Source organism: Didymella exigua (assembly GCF_010094145.1).
Source record: "Didymella exigua CBS 183.55 unplaced genomic scaffold M421scaffold_44, whole genome shotgun sequence".
NCBI lineage: Eukaryota > Fungi > Ascomycota > Dothideomycetes > Pleosporales > Didymellaceae > Didymella > Didymella exigua.
Genome location: NW_022984818.1, coordinates 123,307 through 140,853, shown reverse-complemented (window position 1 = coordinate 140,853; position 17,547 = coordinate 123,307). Strand labels below are relative to the sequence as shown.

The following is a 17,547-nucleotide window of genomic DNA, read 5'->3' as shown; positions in this document are numbered from 1 at the left end:
TTAGAGCGAGCGCTGCTTCTGCTGCGATTGTGGTGTTGATTGCGGACGACAGCTCACCCGGTGCGTAACTTCTGCCTGGCCCCCTTGCGCGATTGTTTGCTCGCTGGCACCTTCTGCAATTACGGGCACCCCTATGGCTTGGGCAGCTGCAAGTGGGGCTCACAGAGGGCACGACACGGCAACCTTATCGCGACCATCCAGGCGTGCATTACCGTCAACAGTGGATTGCACATAGTTTTCATTGCTGCACACCGTCAAGTATTCGTCGTTAGGTTGTAACCAGCTGTCATAGTTTGCCCTTGGTTCGAGCTAGACGTTGCTCCCGCCCTCCGCGCCTTCCATCCGTCGTACCCAATCTTTGCCCAGCCTACGAGCATGGTCATTCCCAGCGCCCATCGCCAGCTCGGTCGCGGAGACACAAGCCTCCTCCCCCCTGGGCCACTTGTGCAGCAATATGCAAGGCGTGGCTCTATGACTCGTTTTCACCCAATCACTCAGGAACGTGGCCTCTCACCGCAACTGCAACCAGGTGGCTGCTGCACCCTGCCTATCTCGACCACGACTGCAGCTCTCGATCGCTGTTATCAGCGACCCGTAAATGAACGTATCATTATTGAGAGCGAGTGTGAGGTGATGGGGTGTCAAGCGAGCCTTTTGCCGGCATGACTTACCCACAACCCTGGCCGACGTTGTGGTGCAACGAACGCTTTCTTGGGCAGTTCAACACTGCTTCAAGGTTGATTGTTCAAGTCCTTTAGAAAGTAGTCAGTAAAGTCGGCGTTTGGGCCGAAGTCCAGTGACGTGTGGAAGTCGAGTTGGGGTAACTCAACGTCGTTCGTAGTGCGTTGAGGTGATTGCGGTGCGGCTTTCAGTGAGTTCATGGACGACCTTTCATGCGCGACGCTCCATGTTGTGGATGTGTTCTTCTCCTTGAGAGGCACTCGCTCTATCAATGGAGTGGGACTCAATACAGTCGTGCTCTCAGTCAGCTTCGTCAGAGCAAATCGCATGCTAGTCCGCCGCGGACGTTGACTCTTCTTCTTTGCTGTACTGAACGCAAAAGGAGATGCTGCGTCGAAGAGATCTTGCGTGCTAATCGGCGGTCCATCCGAAACATTACTCCCAGCGAGGCCACTGAAGGAGAGGTCCGTATGAGCATTGAAGACCGACAGAGGCGTAATTGCAGGGCTGGGCTGAAGCAGAAGCGCCGGCGGTGTATTCTGTGCTTGTTGTGACCATGGCCGTGGAGTCAGGGATGAGATTAAGGACTGTGACGAGTCCTCTTGGAACTCAAGCTGTGCCAGCAGCATCGCGGCTTGGGTGGAGTACTGTGACTGCCTCGACCTGTACGACTCTTGCTGTTCTTCCATCTGCCGCTCGCCTTCCTGAACCTCTGTCTTGCCTTCGTTTCGATGCACTATACTTTCTTCCCTTGCGTCAGCGACAACAATGGATGGCACGTCTTCCAGTGCTTCAACCTCGGCGACAGGAGCTATAGACTCGGGGGCTGCGACGGAAGAATCCTTGTCCTTCTTCTTGGCAGGTGACGACGAGCGGGAGCTGACGGCTCTCGGCTTTGCTTTTTGTCCAGCAGTCCCACCCTTTGGTTGACCGACTCGCCTGTACATAAAGCCTGTGGAAGAGTCTGGTGCTGGTGAAGCGACTAGATCGTGGCGCTGTTTTTGTGGCAGGCTATATCCTGTTACAGCTGTTCGGTCGACTGATGACAGCCCCCGCTTCCGCGTCGACCTGGGCATGAAGCCAACAAATCGTTCCGCAGATCTTTGTATTTCTTCTCTTAAAGGTCCAGCAAGCCTCCCTGCTCCTGCAACTCCGTGTGTCGGGCTTGATTGAGGGACCTGTATTGTACTTGGCATCTTGTACGTAGTAGCTGGGACGAGAGAGTCGAAAGACTGCGCGTGAGGTGGCTGTGGTAGGTGGGCTTCTGGGTAAATTGCCGTCGAGTCCTTCAAGAGACTCGTAGGCATCTCAGCAGCTGATTCAAATTGCGCGTATTGAGCGACCTGGCTACTACGAGCTTCTTCCTCTTGCGCCGAGTCTTCTCGTAATCTTGAAGAATCTGGTACGCTCTTGGTTGTGGACGTATGAAACGGGTCCTGCTCCAGCGCTTGGTGCTTGATGGCGGTGGCAGGGCTCGATATGTCCATCGAGGCTGAAGCGCTCGATCGCCATTCGTCTGGTGGGGTTGCATGTATAGGTAATTGTCGACCCTCTAGAGGCTCCTTCGGGAGCGCAAGCTGCAGGCTCTTCCGAGAGCTATACCTGTGATCTCTCTGTCGCACCCTGCTCGGGGACATATCCGTCTGACTGTTTGTAGGGAAAGATATATTTGTAGCAGGACGGCGCAGCCAGAAGGGGTTGGTTGGACTTTTGTTGGCAATGAACTGCTCCGTGTCGATGCTGAAGAATTCAGTGGGGCCGGACTGATCGTCATCATCCGGTATGAGAGCTGTGGCTGGCAGCGGTTCGAGGTCTGGCTGGCTGTAGAGCTGCTCTTCAGTGTGTCCAAGGGCCCTTGATGCCTCTGGAGAAGGTACCTGTGGTGCCGTGGACCTCGTCTTTTGCTGTCCCAGTGCCTGCTTGGCCGCCTGCTTGCTTGGCCCACCCATGCCCTCCCTCTGCTTCTCTGCCCATGGGTTCTGCCATTCCTTGCTGTTGAAGGGGCCCTTGAGGCGAGCCGTGAGTATGAGTGGTGCGCCTCCCCGCAAATACTGCAACGCTATTGCCTCCACTCTCCTCCGCTTCGCCGGTTCGTTCTGTGCGTCGCGGTGTTCGGCGGGCAGGTCTTCCACGAGGTCCCTGGGGTCGATAGTTGAGGCGTCGAAGTCTAATCCCCGCTTGAGGTAAGGATGAAGGGTAGGGGGCATGGCCTGTATACGACGCATGCGATTTGTGTTCCCCCTCTTTGATCGCCCCTAAGTCGGTCCGCAGTATTCCGTGGAGGTCTGTCGCGGGCGGTGACGTGACCGCTGTATGTATGTCAAGAATAGGTGGCGTAGGGCTGTCGTGCATGTTCCGTACCCACACCGGGATTGTGTCTGGCAGGACAAACAGGACAAATCGCTAAGCAAGCAGGTGGGGCATAAAGTCACTCGCGATCAGCGTGCATAGGACAGCATGCGGTGCGGCGGCTCCAGACTTCGCAGCTCCTCTTCCTCTGTCTGGGGGGATTTGCGGGCGGCATGACGGAGGCGTTGCCCGGGGCGACAAGCAAGCGCGCAATCGATTAGGGCGTCGATCAGCCCTCACCGCATCCGTGCATTGGGGAACACAAGCCCACCCAGTCCATTTGTGTTGATTCACCGACTCTTGCTACGCGCCCACGCAAGTTGCCGCCGCAATTGGGGCCGTCCTGTTCGCATGCCGCCCACACAGAAGCCGTCTATGTCCTAACGCGTGCCCGCTGCCGGCAGTGCGACAACAACAAACCTCGCGTCGTCCTCGGCACACGCTGCGACACGGTCAACGGCGAAACGGACGCCGTCATGTTTGGCAACATGTCGCAGCCATGGCTCGACGATCTGAGCGAGGAGTGGGTCCCGCAGCCGTCAACGCCGCCAGCAGAGCGCCCCATGCCCACACTCACGCCCACGCCCGCGCCCGCGCCCGTAGCCCAGAGCGCGCCGCCGAAGCCGCGCAGTCGCCTCCCCCGCCTCCGACACTCGTCCGGCTCCTTCTCAGAGGTCCACGTGCGCAGCGACCTGCGCCCGACCAAGCAGCGCAACGCCCTCGCCGAGCGCAGCAACAGCGACTCCAACCCCCCGCCCGCCGCGCACGACGACGACTCGCACCTCTACCCCGCGCGCGACGTGTCACAGTCCTTCTCCACCACCTCCGAGGGGTCCATCTTGTACGGCACCGTCGCCCACAACACCGTCGCGATATCGGCAGCGAGAGCGAGCGGCGACTACGAGACGCCAGAATGGAAGCGCCGCCTGGTCAGGGGCGAGGGCAGCGAGCAGAAGGACCTCTTTGGCCCCACCGGCCTCGAGAACATGTTTGCAAGGCCCACGAGCACGCCGGCCAAGGAGGAGCCGCAGCTGAAGCGGAAGCTGGCCGTGCTGAGGGGCCTGTCCAATCTGCCTGCGCTGCCCTCTAGCCCGCCGCCATGGCCAGCGCCCGCCAGCGTCGATGATTCGGAGCTCGATCGCTCTGTCTCGCAGACGGGGAGCCAGGTGCACCATAGACAAGACTCGCAGCAGGAGGCATTGAGCACAGACGCCCAAGAGTCGCTCTCTGCGATACAGCCCGAACCAGCTCGCACGGTGAGCGGCCAGATCGAGTTTGAGAACGAGCAGTTCAGCCCCGTCTTCATCAACACCGAACTCGAGATTGGACAGACACTGAACCCGGCGCACAACTTCAGAGGCTCGGAGCTTGCGAACAGACTGCGACAGATTGGCTCGCCGCCGCCCGACCAGCACGACTCGATACCCGAAGAAAGCTCGCTGCACTATGCTCGAGAAGACTCGTCTCTCGTCAGGACACAAGACGACTCGCTCCCTGAAGGCCTGCCAGTCGGCACGCCCGACATCGCAGATGTTGGGCGCTTTGTCGAGCTCCGAAGAGGAGGCTACTCTCGAGAAGGGTCGTTTAGAAGACGGCCGCTCAGCCCATCGCCCGAGAGAGCGCCTACAGCACAAGACACTCGTCGCAGCAATACAACCCAAGGCACCGGTCGCAGCAACACCACGCAGGGTACGGGTCGCAGCAATACCTCAGTACAAACAGCTGTCAGGGACACCCCACCAACCGCCGGCGAATCAGCCATTGTCGAGGATTACGACGACCCGAAGACCCCCCATCGACGACGAGCCAATGAGTTCCTGAGCCCCGATCGAGCAAAGAGCTCAGGAAGTCCCCTCAAGCTTTTTGGCGCACACGATACCTTTACAAGCAACCGGCTGATCAGGCGACTGAGCCAACTGGAATACAAACCAGACTCACCCAGATCTGGTAGTGCGCAGGATGGCAGAGTGGAGGCAACAAGACCAGTACAGAACAGATCAAGGTTGACGTCGGTCGAAGAAGTCAGCGGTGTGCACAGCAATCTGTCGCCGGCAACAGACGCCAAGCAGTCTTCCACACGTCGAGTGAGTGCGTTTGGGCAGGGCCAGCTTAACAAGTATCAGTTCGATGCCGAGTACTCCATACTCTCTTCAGGGAGGTCAGGGACTCACGATGATGAGGACGACAGTGCACCTGAGGATTCACCAACAAGCGATGTTGCCCCACCCGGCAGCCGTCCGCCTTTCAAGTTCCATGTCGAGTCGTCGTACAGCCGTGAGTCGTCACGAGCAAAGCAGCCATCGCAGCACACCTCGAACCAGTTTAGAACACCGAGTCGATCGGGGCCACAGTTCAAACGCCATGTGCCCCCAAGAGAGGATGATTCGCAAGACGAACACTCGGACTACACTGATGGCAAGCGCGGCCCAACCTCGCCCTTCAAGAATCCAACACCGAAGCGTCGAAGAACTATCAACGATAGTCTTGAGGAGAGCGAGATGAATGACTCGCACAGCGGTGCAGGAGCGCTCCCGACGCAAGACTCACACGCAGCAATTCAGGCAGTCATCAAAGAGGGCCTTCTAAATGTCAATCGTCAACCCCTCGCCGATGCAGCAGATCCGAATAACCTGTCTCGAAGACACATCTTAAGACCACGCAATCCGACTCCTAGTCAACGAAGGCGTGAAGAGATCGAAGCAGAGATCATGGAGGCTACAGAAGCATTTATGCAAGCTTCGCCAAAGCTGAACACTATACGTGAGCAGTTGGAACCTTCCATGGTGTCGGACGAAAGTGATGAGCAAGACCGAGCGGCTGCAGTCGCAAACGAGGTCGCCATGTTCACTATGAAACGGCAAGCAACGCGCAGCCACCACCGCAAGCGATCGGTGACCACGCAAGACTTCTTGGACGAAGCACTGAAGATCATGAACTTCATCCGTACAAAGGGGAGACCAACTGGCGGGCTCGATGATCTCGAGGAATTGTCAGAGTTCGAAATGCCAGGAGATGCAAGCGAGCATCCATCAACGTCAATAACATTCGAACGTCCTCCCAGTCGTGAAGGTCGGCGCTCTGCTTGGCGCGACCCCAACAGACAGCGCGAGTCAGATCCCAGTGTCATCAAACATCTTCGAAAGTATCAGGAGCGAGAAGAAGACTCCTTTTTGAGTTCATCGGTGAACTCAGTGAAGATCATGAGGATGGCCGGTGCGGTCCAGCCTGATCAAATCAGCGAAACCACCGAAAAGGGCGACAGCAGGATCGAGGATCACTTCACTCGACCCTTCGGCCCAGACTACAGCGAATGGGACCCTAATGATACTCGCCCTCAGACTGGCCAATCTGCGGGATCATCTCTGGGACACACGATTGCTACGAATATATCACGCCGCTCCGACCAAGTGGCAACTCTCGCACCCGAAGCAGTTGCACATCTCATCCCCCACCAGATCGCAGGCATGAGCTACAATCGTGAGAAGAAGATCTGGGTTCGCAATAAGAGCCCTTCCAAACAGCATCAAATACCAGAAGAGGAGCACAGCAGCGTGAACCATAGTCAGAGTGAAGAAGACCCGTTCGGCAACATCCCGGATCTCTCGGTGAGTGAAACGAAGGAGTTCATCGCACAGACCACGACACCACTGCATTCTCAACCCACCGCGGAGACACTCCTGGAAGACGACGAAGCCGAGGATGAAGCGCGTCCAATGACATGCGCAAGCTCTGTGCCTTCAAAGGCTTCCAACAACTTCGGCTGGAGCTTTACGAAGACAGAGACACGAGCCACATCGTGTAGTACACAATCGCCACGAAAACAAAGTGCGCAAAAGGCTCCCACGCTACACACAACGTATGCGATCCCAGAGTCCGATGAGGATGATATTGAGCACGAGATACAATACTTCGAGGACCGCACTGCAGCTACGCCTAGAATACCGCGTGCCCGCGTTCGTGACATCACAATTTCCTTCGCGCAGCGGGAGGGGGCAGATCAGGACCGACGGCATACAGAGCCTCCAAATCACTTCGGGCAGCCCCAGCGAGATTTCTCGGGCGTCCAATCCACGTATGGCAGTACACTTCGCAGAAAGCGGCCAAATCAAAGACCAAGGTTCAACACTGATGGCGACTTATCGGTCCTGGAGGAAGTGCCTTCGAAGAACTATCGAATGGAGCTTTCAATGAACGTCTCAGCACCAGTCCTTGGACAAGGCAAGCAGGACGGTCTGTTGGTAGCGCCGCCATCGCCACTGAAAGGAGACGTCACCTTCATGCTCAGCGATCTTCCTGACTTTACTTTGAACCAGATCGACGAGTTCGAGCATCCAGACCGAGTTGTTGTTCAGCACGATGGTACTCGATACACCAAGGCATTAGAGGACCGGTATGCTCAAGGCACTGCTGAGCTTGTGAGAGCATTGCAGGATGTCGAGCCAGATGAGCCATACTGGGAGGATCTTCGCGAAGTCACTTTAAAAGGCAAGAACTTGGGTAGTTTGCACCGGCTGGACGAGCTTTGCTACCGCCTCGAAGAGCTCGACGTCTCAGACAACAACATTGGCCAAGTCGAGGGCATCCCGTATGCTATGCGTCGGCTACATGCACAGAACAACTCGCTTACCGGTCTCACTTCCTGGGCAACGTTGGGCAATCTGCAGCATCTCGACATCTCCAACAACGACATCGACAGCCTAGACGGGCTTGCTGAGCTCGTGCATTTGCGGGTGCTGAAGGTCGACAACAATAAGCTGAAATCGCTCGATAGTATCTTGCATCTCGATGGTTTAATTGAGTTGCATGCTGGGGGCAATGACATCGATCTGGTGGACTTTGCGCGATCGAATTTGTAGGTTGACTCCAAATGATCGCCTTTATCATTGAGCTGACATTGTATCAGCAAATCCTTGACTGATCTGGACTTGCGCAAGAACCGCCTACTGGAGGTGCGCAATGTGCATCGCCTGCCGCAGCTCCGAAACCTAAACCTTGACGATAATGAGCTTGACGAGTTCCCACTTTCCGACACGCCGTCTGATCCTTGCAAACATCTGCGATCCCTTCGGATCTGCCGTAACGGTATGACATTGCTCGACGTCGAGGGACACTTCCCGAGACTTGAGTCACTCTACGTTGATGGTAACTCCTTGACCCATGTCACCGGTCTCGAACACCTACGCCGTCTTCATACATTCTCAGCAAGAGATCAGACCCTGGGAAACGACTCGGATGCGGAGACCTGTGTGGGAAACCTCGTCAGGAACACTGACGTCAACAACCTTTACATCTCTCTCAACCCGGCATATACTCTGGGTATTACACAGCATCTCATGAATCTTCAGCGGCTCGAACTTGCGTCTATGGGCTTGAAAGAGTTGCCCGACAACTTTGGGCAGCTGACACCGAACATTCGATCGGTCAACCTCAACTTCAACTCGCTGCAAGACCTCCGGCCACTATTAAATATCAAGAGACTGAGCGAGCTGCTGCTGGTCGGCAACAAAGTCGACCGCCTGCGCCAGAATGCTATGGTGCTTGGGAAGTTCCCGTCCCTTTCAAAGCTGGACTGGCGAGACAATCCCGTCACGCTCCGCTTTTACGCTTCGGCCTCTGAAAACAGGGTCATGTCCCTTAGACGAAACCCAGATGACGAGCAACTCACTGACCGCTTTGTCCTTCCGCGCGGCGACATCGAGGCAGATGAGCAGTACCAAACACGACTTGACTATGAGACACGCATCAGACGTCGAGTCACCGAGATGATGCTTGCCAACATGTGCCGAGACCTTCGTGAGCTTGATGGCATGTCATTCGACAAGACGCGCGTCCTCGTCAAGGATGATGTCTGGGAGCGATTGACAATTCTCGGTGTGATCAGGAAGAAACAACCAGAGAAGACGAACAATGACGGAAATGGATAGAAAGGTGGAAGGAACGCGCGGGACGTTGGAATGATTCAAGGGCTGTTGTTGGCAGGCACAGAACTTTGGCATAGCCAGGTGAACGCAGCCTTAGGCGTACTGGATACTTGGATTGGGCGAAGCTGAGCGATTTGAACATATTGACTGCTACTGGCGTTACGAGGGGATTTTGGGACGCATTGTATGCATGGCGAGCATTTCTTACACGCATTGTTGAATAGAGCACTCGATTTCTAGTTTCGGTTCTCACGGTGGTGCCAATTGTGCTTCGTCAAATCTTTCATCACAGCGACTTCCTCTAGCTAGATCCTGACCGCTTTGCTGCTCGACAACGTCAGAGAGGCAGGCCGCAGACGTGTCTGGCTCCTCCCCGCAGTCGATCTAAAACGACAGTCTGTGCGCCCAATCAGAAACGACCCAACGACAGCGATCGCATGGGCCCACAATCCCTCCAACTCAGCGTGAACTTCACTCGAACATCAATTTTCTTCCCAACTATCGTTACAACCATGTCTTCCATCTCCGAGGAGGAGAGAGCACTGCAGCTTGCGCAGGACGCAAGTGAAAGCCTGGCGTCTGGCGACTTAGCAGCGGCAGCACGGAAGTTACGTGAGGCTACGAGCATCGCACAGAACAATGCGCAGATCAAAGAAGCGTGGGAGAAGCTGCGGCAAGAGGAGGACAAAAGCGAGTTCCTGTCGATTTGCAAAGTCTGGGTGCAAAGCAAGGATGAAGCTGATGGCGAGCGTGCGCTAAAGGCGCTGAAAGAGCGGCCATTGAAGCAGGAAGAGGCGGAGCAAGCAATGCAAATCCTCAATGACTTCAAAGACGAAGATGATATCCTGGACCAAGTTACCGGCGAGCTGCTGAAAAGTACCGGTGCGCAGATGTGGCTTGCACAGGCTATGCGAGAGCGGCCTACACGAACCTACTATGAGCTGTTCCCGCGCGGAGACGATTCTATTGATGGTCTACTCAAAGTCCTGCTCATCCGCAACCTCTGGCCTGACGATGCCACCTTCAAGGAGAGCCATCGAGATGTCTTCCAGCTAAGCCTAGCCATGCTCATGGAGGAGGCGCTCGATCATCCAGAACGCGCCATGAGAGGTGTCGCGCAGCTACTAGCCCACCATGCGAACCATCTCCAAAACATCATTGACGCTGATAGTTTTGATGTCATTCTTGCTTCTCTTGACATTCGGCTGCCGAAGACTCTTCGAGACCAAGCCACTCTTGCCAGCATCAAGCTGTTCGAACTGAGCCCAGATACCGCGAAAGAGTTGATTTCGAAGTTTGTCACACAACGGGTAGAGAAAGGCGATGCAGATAATCTAGTCATTGCATTCTCAGCAGCTACGGCTATCTTTCCGATTGCGGTCGAAGCTGCGGCCGCTCTTTTCCTCACAGAAGGCTTTGTCGGCACGCTGGTGCCTTTGGTCGAAAAGAAGAAATCCCACAAGCTGATCCAGGTAACACTCGATCTGCTCAGCGCGGCATGTGTAGACAAGAAATGTCGAGAAGCCGTCAATCTGCACTGCAGAGACTGGCTGGACATGATTGCAGATAGCACGGACAAGGGACGTGCTACTCTCGCTGGTCTCATCCTCATCAAGCTAGGTGATGAAGAACCTCCTTCTACGGATAACCCTCAGGTCAAGACCCCTGCAAAGGTCGACCAGAGCGACTTGCTCGCAAGTTTCAAGTCTATGGTCATCAGTGCCGATGCCGCTAGCACCAAACAGAACTCTGTCGAAGCCCTGGCCTACGCGTCACTCCAAGCACATTTTCGCGAAGACCTGTCAGCCGATCGACGTTTTCTCGAGCGGCTCCTTGAGACAATGAGCGCTCCATCAGCACCAGGAAGCATCATCTTTGGCGGACTGACCATCTTCGCCAACATCACAGCCTTCCTACCCATTCAATCAGACGAGGATCGCAGATTAGCTCAGCTGAAAGCATACGCCAATGTTCAGAAGCCGTCCGAGCCTCAGGAACTGCTCGACAACGAGCATGCTATCGCAAGGTGTACACGACTCCTCCAGGCCGGCATCGTCCCCCTGTTACTCCAGCTCAGCAAAAAGCCCACACCAAACATACTAGCACAGACTAGTCAGATTCTCTTAAACCTGAGCAACGACAAAGTCAGCAGAGGCTTGATGACACAGCAAGGCGCTGTTAAACTGCTCATCGCTATCTGGGAACACGTGGCCGCAACGGCAGCATCATCAAAGACAAGCACGACACCGGTCCCACTTACAGCACAGCCAGCCGCTGCCCAAGCCCTCTCCCGCCTCCTCATCAGCGTTAATCCAAGTCACGCTTTCACAATCTCTCTTCCAGCGACATCCGCGATCCGCCCCCTCCAGAGCCAACTCCTCCGCACCGAGTCCTCCATCTGGCAACTTCACGCCTTCGAAGCGCTGCTCGCGCTCACGAACCTCGCCTCGCTCGACCAAACAACCCAAACACAGATCATCCGCACGGCATTCGATACCGTAGTTGACGACCTGCTGCTCAGCAACAACAATCTCCTCCGCCGCGCGGCGGCGCAATTAGTCTGCAACCTGATGGGCTCGCCGTACTGCATCGAGAAGTTCGCCGATGGCAGCCCCCGCGCAAAACACCGCCTCCACCTCCTCCTCGCCATGACGGATGTTGACGATGCGCCGACGCGGAGTGCGGCTGGCGGCGCGCTGGCGACGCTATTGACGTGCGGAGAGATCACGGTGGGCCCATTTTTGCAGCAGGAGAAGGGCGTTGAGTTCTTGCTTGGGCTGGCGGATGATGAGGATGAGGAGCTGAGGCATAGGGGTGTCGTGTGCTTGCATAGTGTTGCGGAGGTGGAGAAGGGCTTGCAGGCCGTACGGGAGCAGGGAGGTGTGGAGGCTGTGGAGAGAGCAATGGGGGAGGCGAAGAGTCCGGTGGTCGTGGAGGCTTGCAGGGACGCGTTGGTTGTCTTGAAGTCCTAGAGAATGGAGCCTCCTCAAGATGCTTGCAAGGTGATATGTAGACGAGGGACGGTCTAGCCGCGTTTCCACATCTCGAACCGAGGAAACCTTCTTCATGGAAGCCCATGTGTGTACCTTACGGCCTTGTAAAGCGCCCATCACGAGTCTCGGCTTCAAATTGGTCGACCAGCGACTGGGCATAGAGTCTACGTACGCACGAGCAAATTTGTTCTCAACGAAAGCTATCCCATGAGAGGTCATGTCACAATTCACGTGCAAGATTACAGGAACGCGCGATGACTGTCGCAGATCCGAGCATCTGTACATTGTCTACAATTCTGCATGTAACGGTATCCCATCGTGCCTTACTATATAATCGATACAGACTTCGCTCACTCAGCTAGTCCCATAGCGCACAAACCCTACAAGCTGCTTGATCACATCCACTCGTTTCCAACGACCATCGTGCTCTCCCGCTCTATCTCAGGAGTCAATATTCTTGCAAAATCTGTACTCATCCACCCCTGCATCGGCCGGTAAATCACACCCGTCTCGGGCTCCAACGCCATCGGCCACCGCAAGCTGCTGTGTGACGCGCAAGCGAGGCAAGGCTTACGAGATCTGCGCATCGGGGCTGGGCGACGAGAGGTGTGGTCGCACAGCATACGCAGTCTAATGCATGTCGTAAGGCGGTGTAATGTAAGAGAAGCTAATTCGGGGTGCGGTTCGCATGCGTCACTGTAGCCGATGCCCGCCTAAGGGGGAATGCAAATCCTGGATGTTAGTCCGTGTTGGCTGTGGAGTGTGGTGTAGGCAGCAGTGTGACTCAGTGACTAGATTGTAGGTTGCCGCTGTGGATGGGTGTTCGACGTGAAGTCGGTGATGGATGCCTATCTCTGATTTGCTTATTTGGGCCCGAGCGCTTACGTGTGGGCGTTGAATGGATCTCCGTGAAGGGGCGCGGCACGTGGGGTTTGGGCTGATCTTACGGCGCTAGGTAGCGTATGGTTTGGCTCTGCCGTACGGGTCGCAGATCGGGTTCGTTAGATTTGGAGTGGATCTAGTGAAGGTGGATGTATGATACTTGCTTTACAGTGATCTGATCAGTCTCTGCAAGCTCGTCATGGCCTACAACATCGTACATGCGTATCTGCGTAGTGACTGTGATGGTGTTGCCTGGAACTCGACTTTGTGATCAACAGGTCGCATCGCTCTCGCTATGATCAGAAAAACACTTATCCAATTTGTCAGCAAGATGCTGCTCTTGGGCTGAGTGCATTATTCGCGGCTAAAGCCGAGCGCTTACATCGATCCCGCTCCAGCCACCATGATGTCAAAATAAGCAAGCAGTGCCGGCTTTCGATCCGTGTCATGATGAGCATCGTCCAGCTGACCTTTCTGACGTCCCAGCAGCCGCGACCCAAATGAGCCATTGCATACGGCATCACATCACGTCCTTCTGATCTTGTGTCTGAAAGTTCGGCGGGATCCGAAGAATGCTGCTGTGTCCCGTTGGCTGTCTTGAAGCAGCCATGCCTTCTACGCAATACGTTCGAAGAAGGGCAACCGTGTGACCACACTGTCGACTTCCAGCCACCTGAATTGCCAGATCTGATGCACAATCTGTCTCGCGTTGTCATTCAACCTGTTTGCCAGCTTTGCGGGGTAGTCGTGACGAGCTGCACGAGAGTGGGTCGGACGTTGGCGTTCGTCATGCCACGGGATGCCGAACCTTCAGCGCACAGATGATTTACTGGTCCGGCACGGTGCGCTTCAACCATTCAGCGTTCAGGCCGCCGATCCGTTTCGAAATAAACCTTGTTCTGTTGGTTCTGCATCGTCGCCGAAGCGAACGCAGGAGTGATTGAACGACTCGCGCGAACTCGCAGACTGCGACGTCAGGCAGGTTGTGGTAAGGAAGGACGACCGAGCTGAGTCTTTGGCTGACCGGTGTCTGTGATCATGGCAGATGAGAGTGAGTACGACGTTGTTGCTGTTTGGGACAATGTCCATTCCAATGTCACTCTCAATGAGGACGTGTCGTTGCGCAGAATGAACCCGGTACCGCGCAACGTTCCGGAGCAAGTGCTCGATGGGGAAGCGCACATGATCATGACTTGCTTTGTGTTCTGCGATACAGTGGCACATCGATACTTAGATGTGACAGGTCCTTCCAGTGGAAAAGATGGTGAGAGGTCGGTGAGGAAGTTCAGCCGTGCATGGTTGAGATGGCCAGAACCAACCAACAGTAAAGATCCGGAAGCATGCTCAGCTTGTGACACCCACCATCATTCCAGGCACATAAGTCTGCGATAATAGCGTGTCCCAGCTAGTAGTTTTGGAACCGTGCGACTGCATTTTGTGCAACATTGTGTCGTCCAACCATCATATGCCGGACGACTTTGACACATGTCGAATTGAACAGCGAGGGCTCACTTTCTCGCTTACGAGCTGTGTACTGCTATCTTCGAGGGTTGTTGATAGGACGATCTGGAAAGGGTTGTCCTGGCTCGATAACGACGCCTCTTAATTTGGAAGATGGTCGGTCGAACAATGCCGTTTTCTGGTTCGGCAAGGGAGAGCGCTGCGCAGCCGCACCTGGAGAAATGACAGCGGGCACTTGCGAGAGCCGCATCGCTAGTCAGGGCGGTGTGTATGATAATGCAAGGGAACGCAAAGGGACGTAAAGGGACATGTGCAGCATTTTGACATTGACCTGAGGTTCTGCTATTGTCGCTCTTTGCATCTGCTGCTGCGCGAGTGCCCGTTTTGGAAGGGAAGGAGCATTGCTACCCAGCGCCGCTACTGCCTTCATCCAAGCGATCGACTGCTCGCGTACAAGCCAATCGAGTAGAGACCTCTAGGCAGACTAGACGGCATTTCACGCATCAGTGATGGACTACAGGCTGCAGCGCATAAGGCTGGTCATAGGTCGTGAAATAGTCATGTATGGGCCAATAGCAGGGTACAAAGTGACATGCGAACACGCAATTGGTGCATTGAGACACCCATGTGATGAGGTGCATCGCGCATCACAGCGGGCGGCGGCTCCACCTGAGGATGGTGGGGTGGGGTCAGATGGATCATTTATTGCATTGCTGACAGAAGGAATATGTGCACCAAGTCCAAGCAGTCTTGAGGCGCCATTGCTGGTCATGTCACAATGTAATATGCTGAAGTGCAGGGGTGGGGGCCAGAGGGGAATGTGCAAGATGAGTGATAGCTACTGATATTGATAAATGATCTGCTGATAGCAAGGGTATACTACTTTTGACCTTGCGGTTCCAAGCCTATGAAGTGGTGTAGGTGCCACCTCTGATCTAGTTGCTGACCCAAAGACATAAGGAGAATCTGGACACTGCCAGCCTGAACACCATGCTGTACGCGGGAGTAAAACCAATTGAGTAAGAAAGGGGGTATTGTCGCAATGAAAGTGACTTTTCCTTTGACCCGCCCAGATGCTGCGAACGTTCCGTGTCTCAACCCGAAACTAGTATACAGTAAGAATCGTCCAGAGCAGAAGATGCAGCAGATTAGCAATTAGACAGCAAGAAAGGGTATCTCGCGTGAAGCAAGTAGCGCAAAACAAATAATAACAAAGCGTAAAACAGACCGAATCAACGCCAGTGCCACTGCATCCGGGCAATGGCATGTGAACGCGCTAAGCAGAGGGGCAGCGAAGGATCTCTTCGCAATTGGCATCGAAACGCATGCTCCAGAGACGCATGCCAGTCATGAGCTTCTCAGTCTTCTCAAGCTCACGGTCGCGTCCAAAGATGGACTCCACAAACTCGCGACCGCTGTTCTTGCCCATGGAAACGGGCTTCTTGTCGCCGCTCTCCTTCTTTGCAGCCTTCCACATGAAGTCTTCACATGTCTTGAGGAGCTTGGCGAAGCGAATCCAAAGACGCTCGCCGCTCATGAGGAAGTCTTCAACCATCTCAGCATTCTCCTTCCTGCGAATCTTGCTCATGTTCTCGTCTGCCTTCTTGACTTTGCCGGCGAGTTGGATGAGTAGGAGCCAGAGTTCGCCAGCCATCTCCGCGAGAGGGGTGGCAGGGCCGTTGTAGAAGACAGTCCAGTCGTAGATCCACTTGCCGAGTGAGTTGGCATCGAAGACACTGCCGAGGAGCATGATCGGTTCTTCAGTGGGGTCCCAGTTCTTGTAAGAGTAGCCAGCAGGAATGCCAGCGCGGCGCGCATCCGCTTCGGTAGCCTTGGAAGCGGGCTTGGTAGCTGCAGGGCGCTTGGGCGTCTTCTCTTGTGGTGGCGGCGCACGAGTTGAGTGAGAAGCACGTCGAGCACGAGGTTTAGCGGGCTCTTCGAAGATTGGGACCTGATCATAATAAAAGCGATCAGCATCCCTATACGTGTCGTATCGTTCGTGTTGCGTGTACGGTGGTGGCGGGTGACGGTATACGTCCTCCTCGGCCTGATATTCAACCCCATATCCCTCGTCGTAGAAGACTCGGTGGACGTAGTGCGCCGACTGTGACGGACGACGCCTCTTCTCGCGAGTAGAGTGCTTGAGAAAAGAAGCGTCTGTGTCGCGACGGGCCTTTCGCGGGCGTGCGTAGAGGTAATCGTAATCGAGACCACTTACATATTCGGGCGTTGCTCGCGGCGTAGGATATGCGCCTTGCATGGGATGCATAGGCCTCCCCGCTGAAGCATGCGAATAATGCTGTTGTGGTACGGCGGTCGAGGCGCGGCGCGCATGGCCCTTGACGCTGGGGCTGGCGCGTGGAGTCGAGGGCATACCATAGCGGGGCGAGTAGAAGTTTGCGCTCTGGCCAGGGGACATTGGCGGGGTCGTGCGGTGATGCACGTCGTGGGGCACGGAGTAGCCTGGGGGCTGATGGTATTGGGGCGCGTACATGTTCGTGACGTCGCCGTATGTAGGTCGAGGTAAAGGTTGGGGTAGTTGAAGGGGAATAGAGCCCAGGCCAATGCCTGCTCACCGTGGAATGCGCAAACTGAGGGCGGTTCTCCGTGTGCGATCGCAGAAGAGAGTGGGTGTGAAGGTTCGAGCAGCAGCGCAAGAGGAAAGGAAAATCCGGGTCTGACTGCTGCACATTTGGTGGGTTGGTCGAACAGTTGCTAGAGTATGCCAGAAGGATCCAGATTTACGGATCCTGTATCGTACGGGTAGACGTGACGTCCAGAGTTGCTTGGTAAGATGTGTAAAATGGGTTCGAGGGCCACCGCCGGCTGTGGGTTGTGCCTTCCTTTTGAGCCTTCGTGCGCGGACGGGCGACTGCCAGGGTTCCCAGTTCGCATGGGCAGGAAAACGCTAGCCTCAGCCACTAACATAAACCCCTGTCCGCGCCATTTACCGCTAACAGAGCCCAAGCTCATCCCACCCCTGTTCGACCCCCGAGCAGCATTCCTCTCCTCCGGGTCAGGACTGACATCGCTGTGCCTGTGCTGCGACAAGACCATCGCCATTAACGTCCTACTGGGCCGATGACCTGCGGGCCGTGGAAGGTGCCTCTGACTCCGGCCACAAGGCGAGCGTTCGACGGTGCCTCCACTGGGCGCACATGTGATAGAGGCTCATTGATGCCTGACGGATCGGATGGGAGCAGCGCGTTATTAGAGAGGGAGCGTGCAGGAACGGGCAGGCTGCCCGCATGTCCCCAGCT

The 17,547-nt window shown here is 55.5% G+C and overlaps 4 protein-coding genes across 4 annotated transcripts; 2 read left to right on the top strand and 2 right to left on the bottom strand.

The window, feature by feature from the left end:
- Positions 1–699: 699 nt before the first annotated feature.
- On the bottom strand, positions 700–3,008 carry M421DRAFT_301584 (uncharacterized protein). The gene has a single exon (XM_033589108.1). It carries the CDS (start codon positions 2,904–2,906, stop codon positions 732–734), a length of 2,175 nt encoding a protein of 724 aa, XP_033444189.1. The 5' UTR covers positions 2,907–3,008; the 3' UTR covers positions 700–731.
- Positions 3,009–3,506: 498 nt separating this feature from the next.
- On the top strand, positions 3,507–8,954 carry M421DRAFT_74018 (uncharacterized protein; the record flags this gene model as incomplete). The annotated part of the gene is made up of 3 exons (XM_033597000.1): positions 3,507–4,671; positions 4,744–7,882; positions 7,934–8,954. 3 exons carry the CDS (start codon positions 3,507–3,509, stop codon positions 8,952–8,954), a joined length of 5,325 nt encoding a protein of 1,774 aa, XP_033444188.1.
- Positions 8,955–9,425: 471 nt separating this feature from the next.
- On the top strand, positions 9,426–12,218 carry M421DRAFT_425275 (CRO1 protein). The gene has a single exon (XM_033594027.1). It carries the CDS (start codon positions 9,464–9,466, stop codon positions 11,921–11,923), a length of 2,460 nt encoding a protein of 819 aa, XP_033444187.1. The 5' UTR covers positions 9,426–9,463; the 3' UTR covers positions 11,924–12,218.
- A 2,888-nt stretch (positions 12,219–15,106) lies between these two features.
- Positions 15,107–17,254, bottom strand: M421DRAFT_425273 (uncharacterized protein). The gene is made up of 2 exons (XM_033594026.1): positions 16,506–17,254; positions 15,107–16,238 (listed from the first exon to the last, which is right to left on the bottom strand). Exons 1-2 carry the CDS (start codon positions 16,779–16,781, stop codon positions 15,564–15,566), a joined length of 951 nt encoding a protein of 316 aa, XP_033444186.1. The 5' UTR covers positions 16,782–17,254; the 3' UTR covers positions 15,107–15,563.
- Between the last annotated feature and the right edge of the window lie 293 nt (positions 17,255–17,547).

Bases quoted from the DNA above. Each gene is read 5' to 3' on its own strand.
- M421DRAFT_301584 (XM_033589108.1), bottom strand. From the start codon at position 2,906: ATGCGTCGTATACAGGCCATGCCCCCTACCCTTCATCCTTACCTCAAG.
- M421DRAFT_425275 (XM_033594027.1), top strand. From the start codon at position 9,464: ATGTCTTCCATCTCCGAGGAGGAGAGAGCACTGCAGCTTGCGCAGGAC.
- M421DRAFT_425273 (XM_033594026.1), bottom strand. From the start codon at position 16,781: ATGTACGCGCCCCAATACCATCAGCCCCCAGGCTACTCCGTGCCCCAC. The intron at 16,239-16,505 runs GTAAGTGGTCTC...TATTATGATCAG, and splicing joins CGCGAGCAACGCCCGAATAT to GTCCCAATCTTCGAAGAGCC.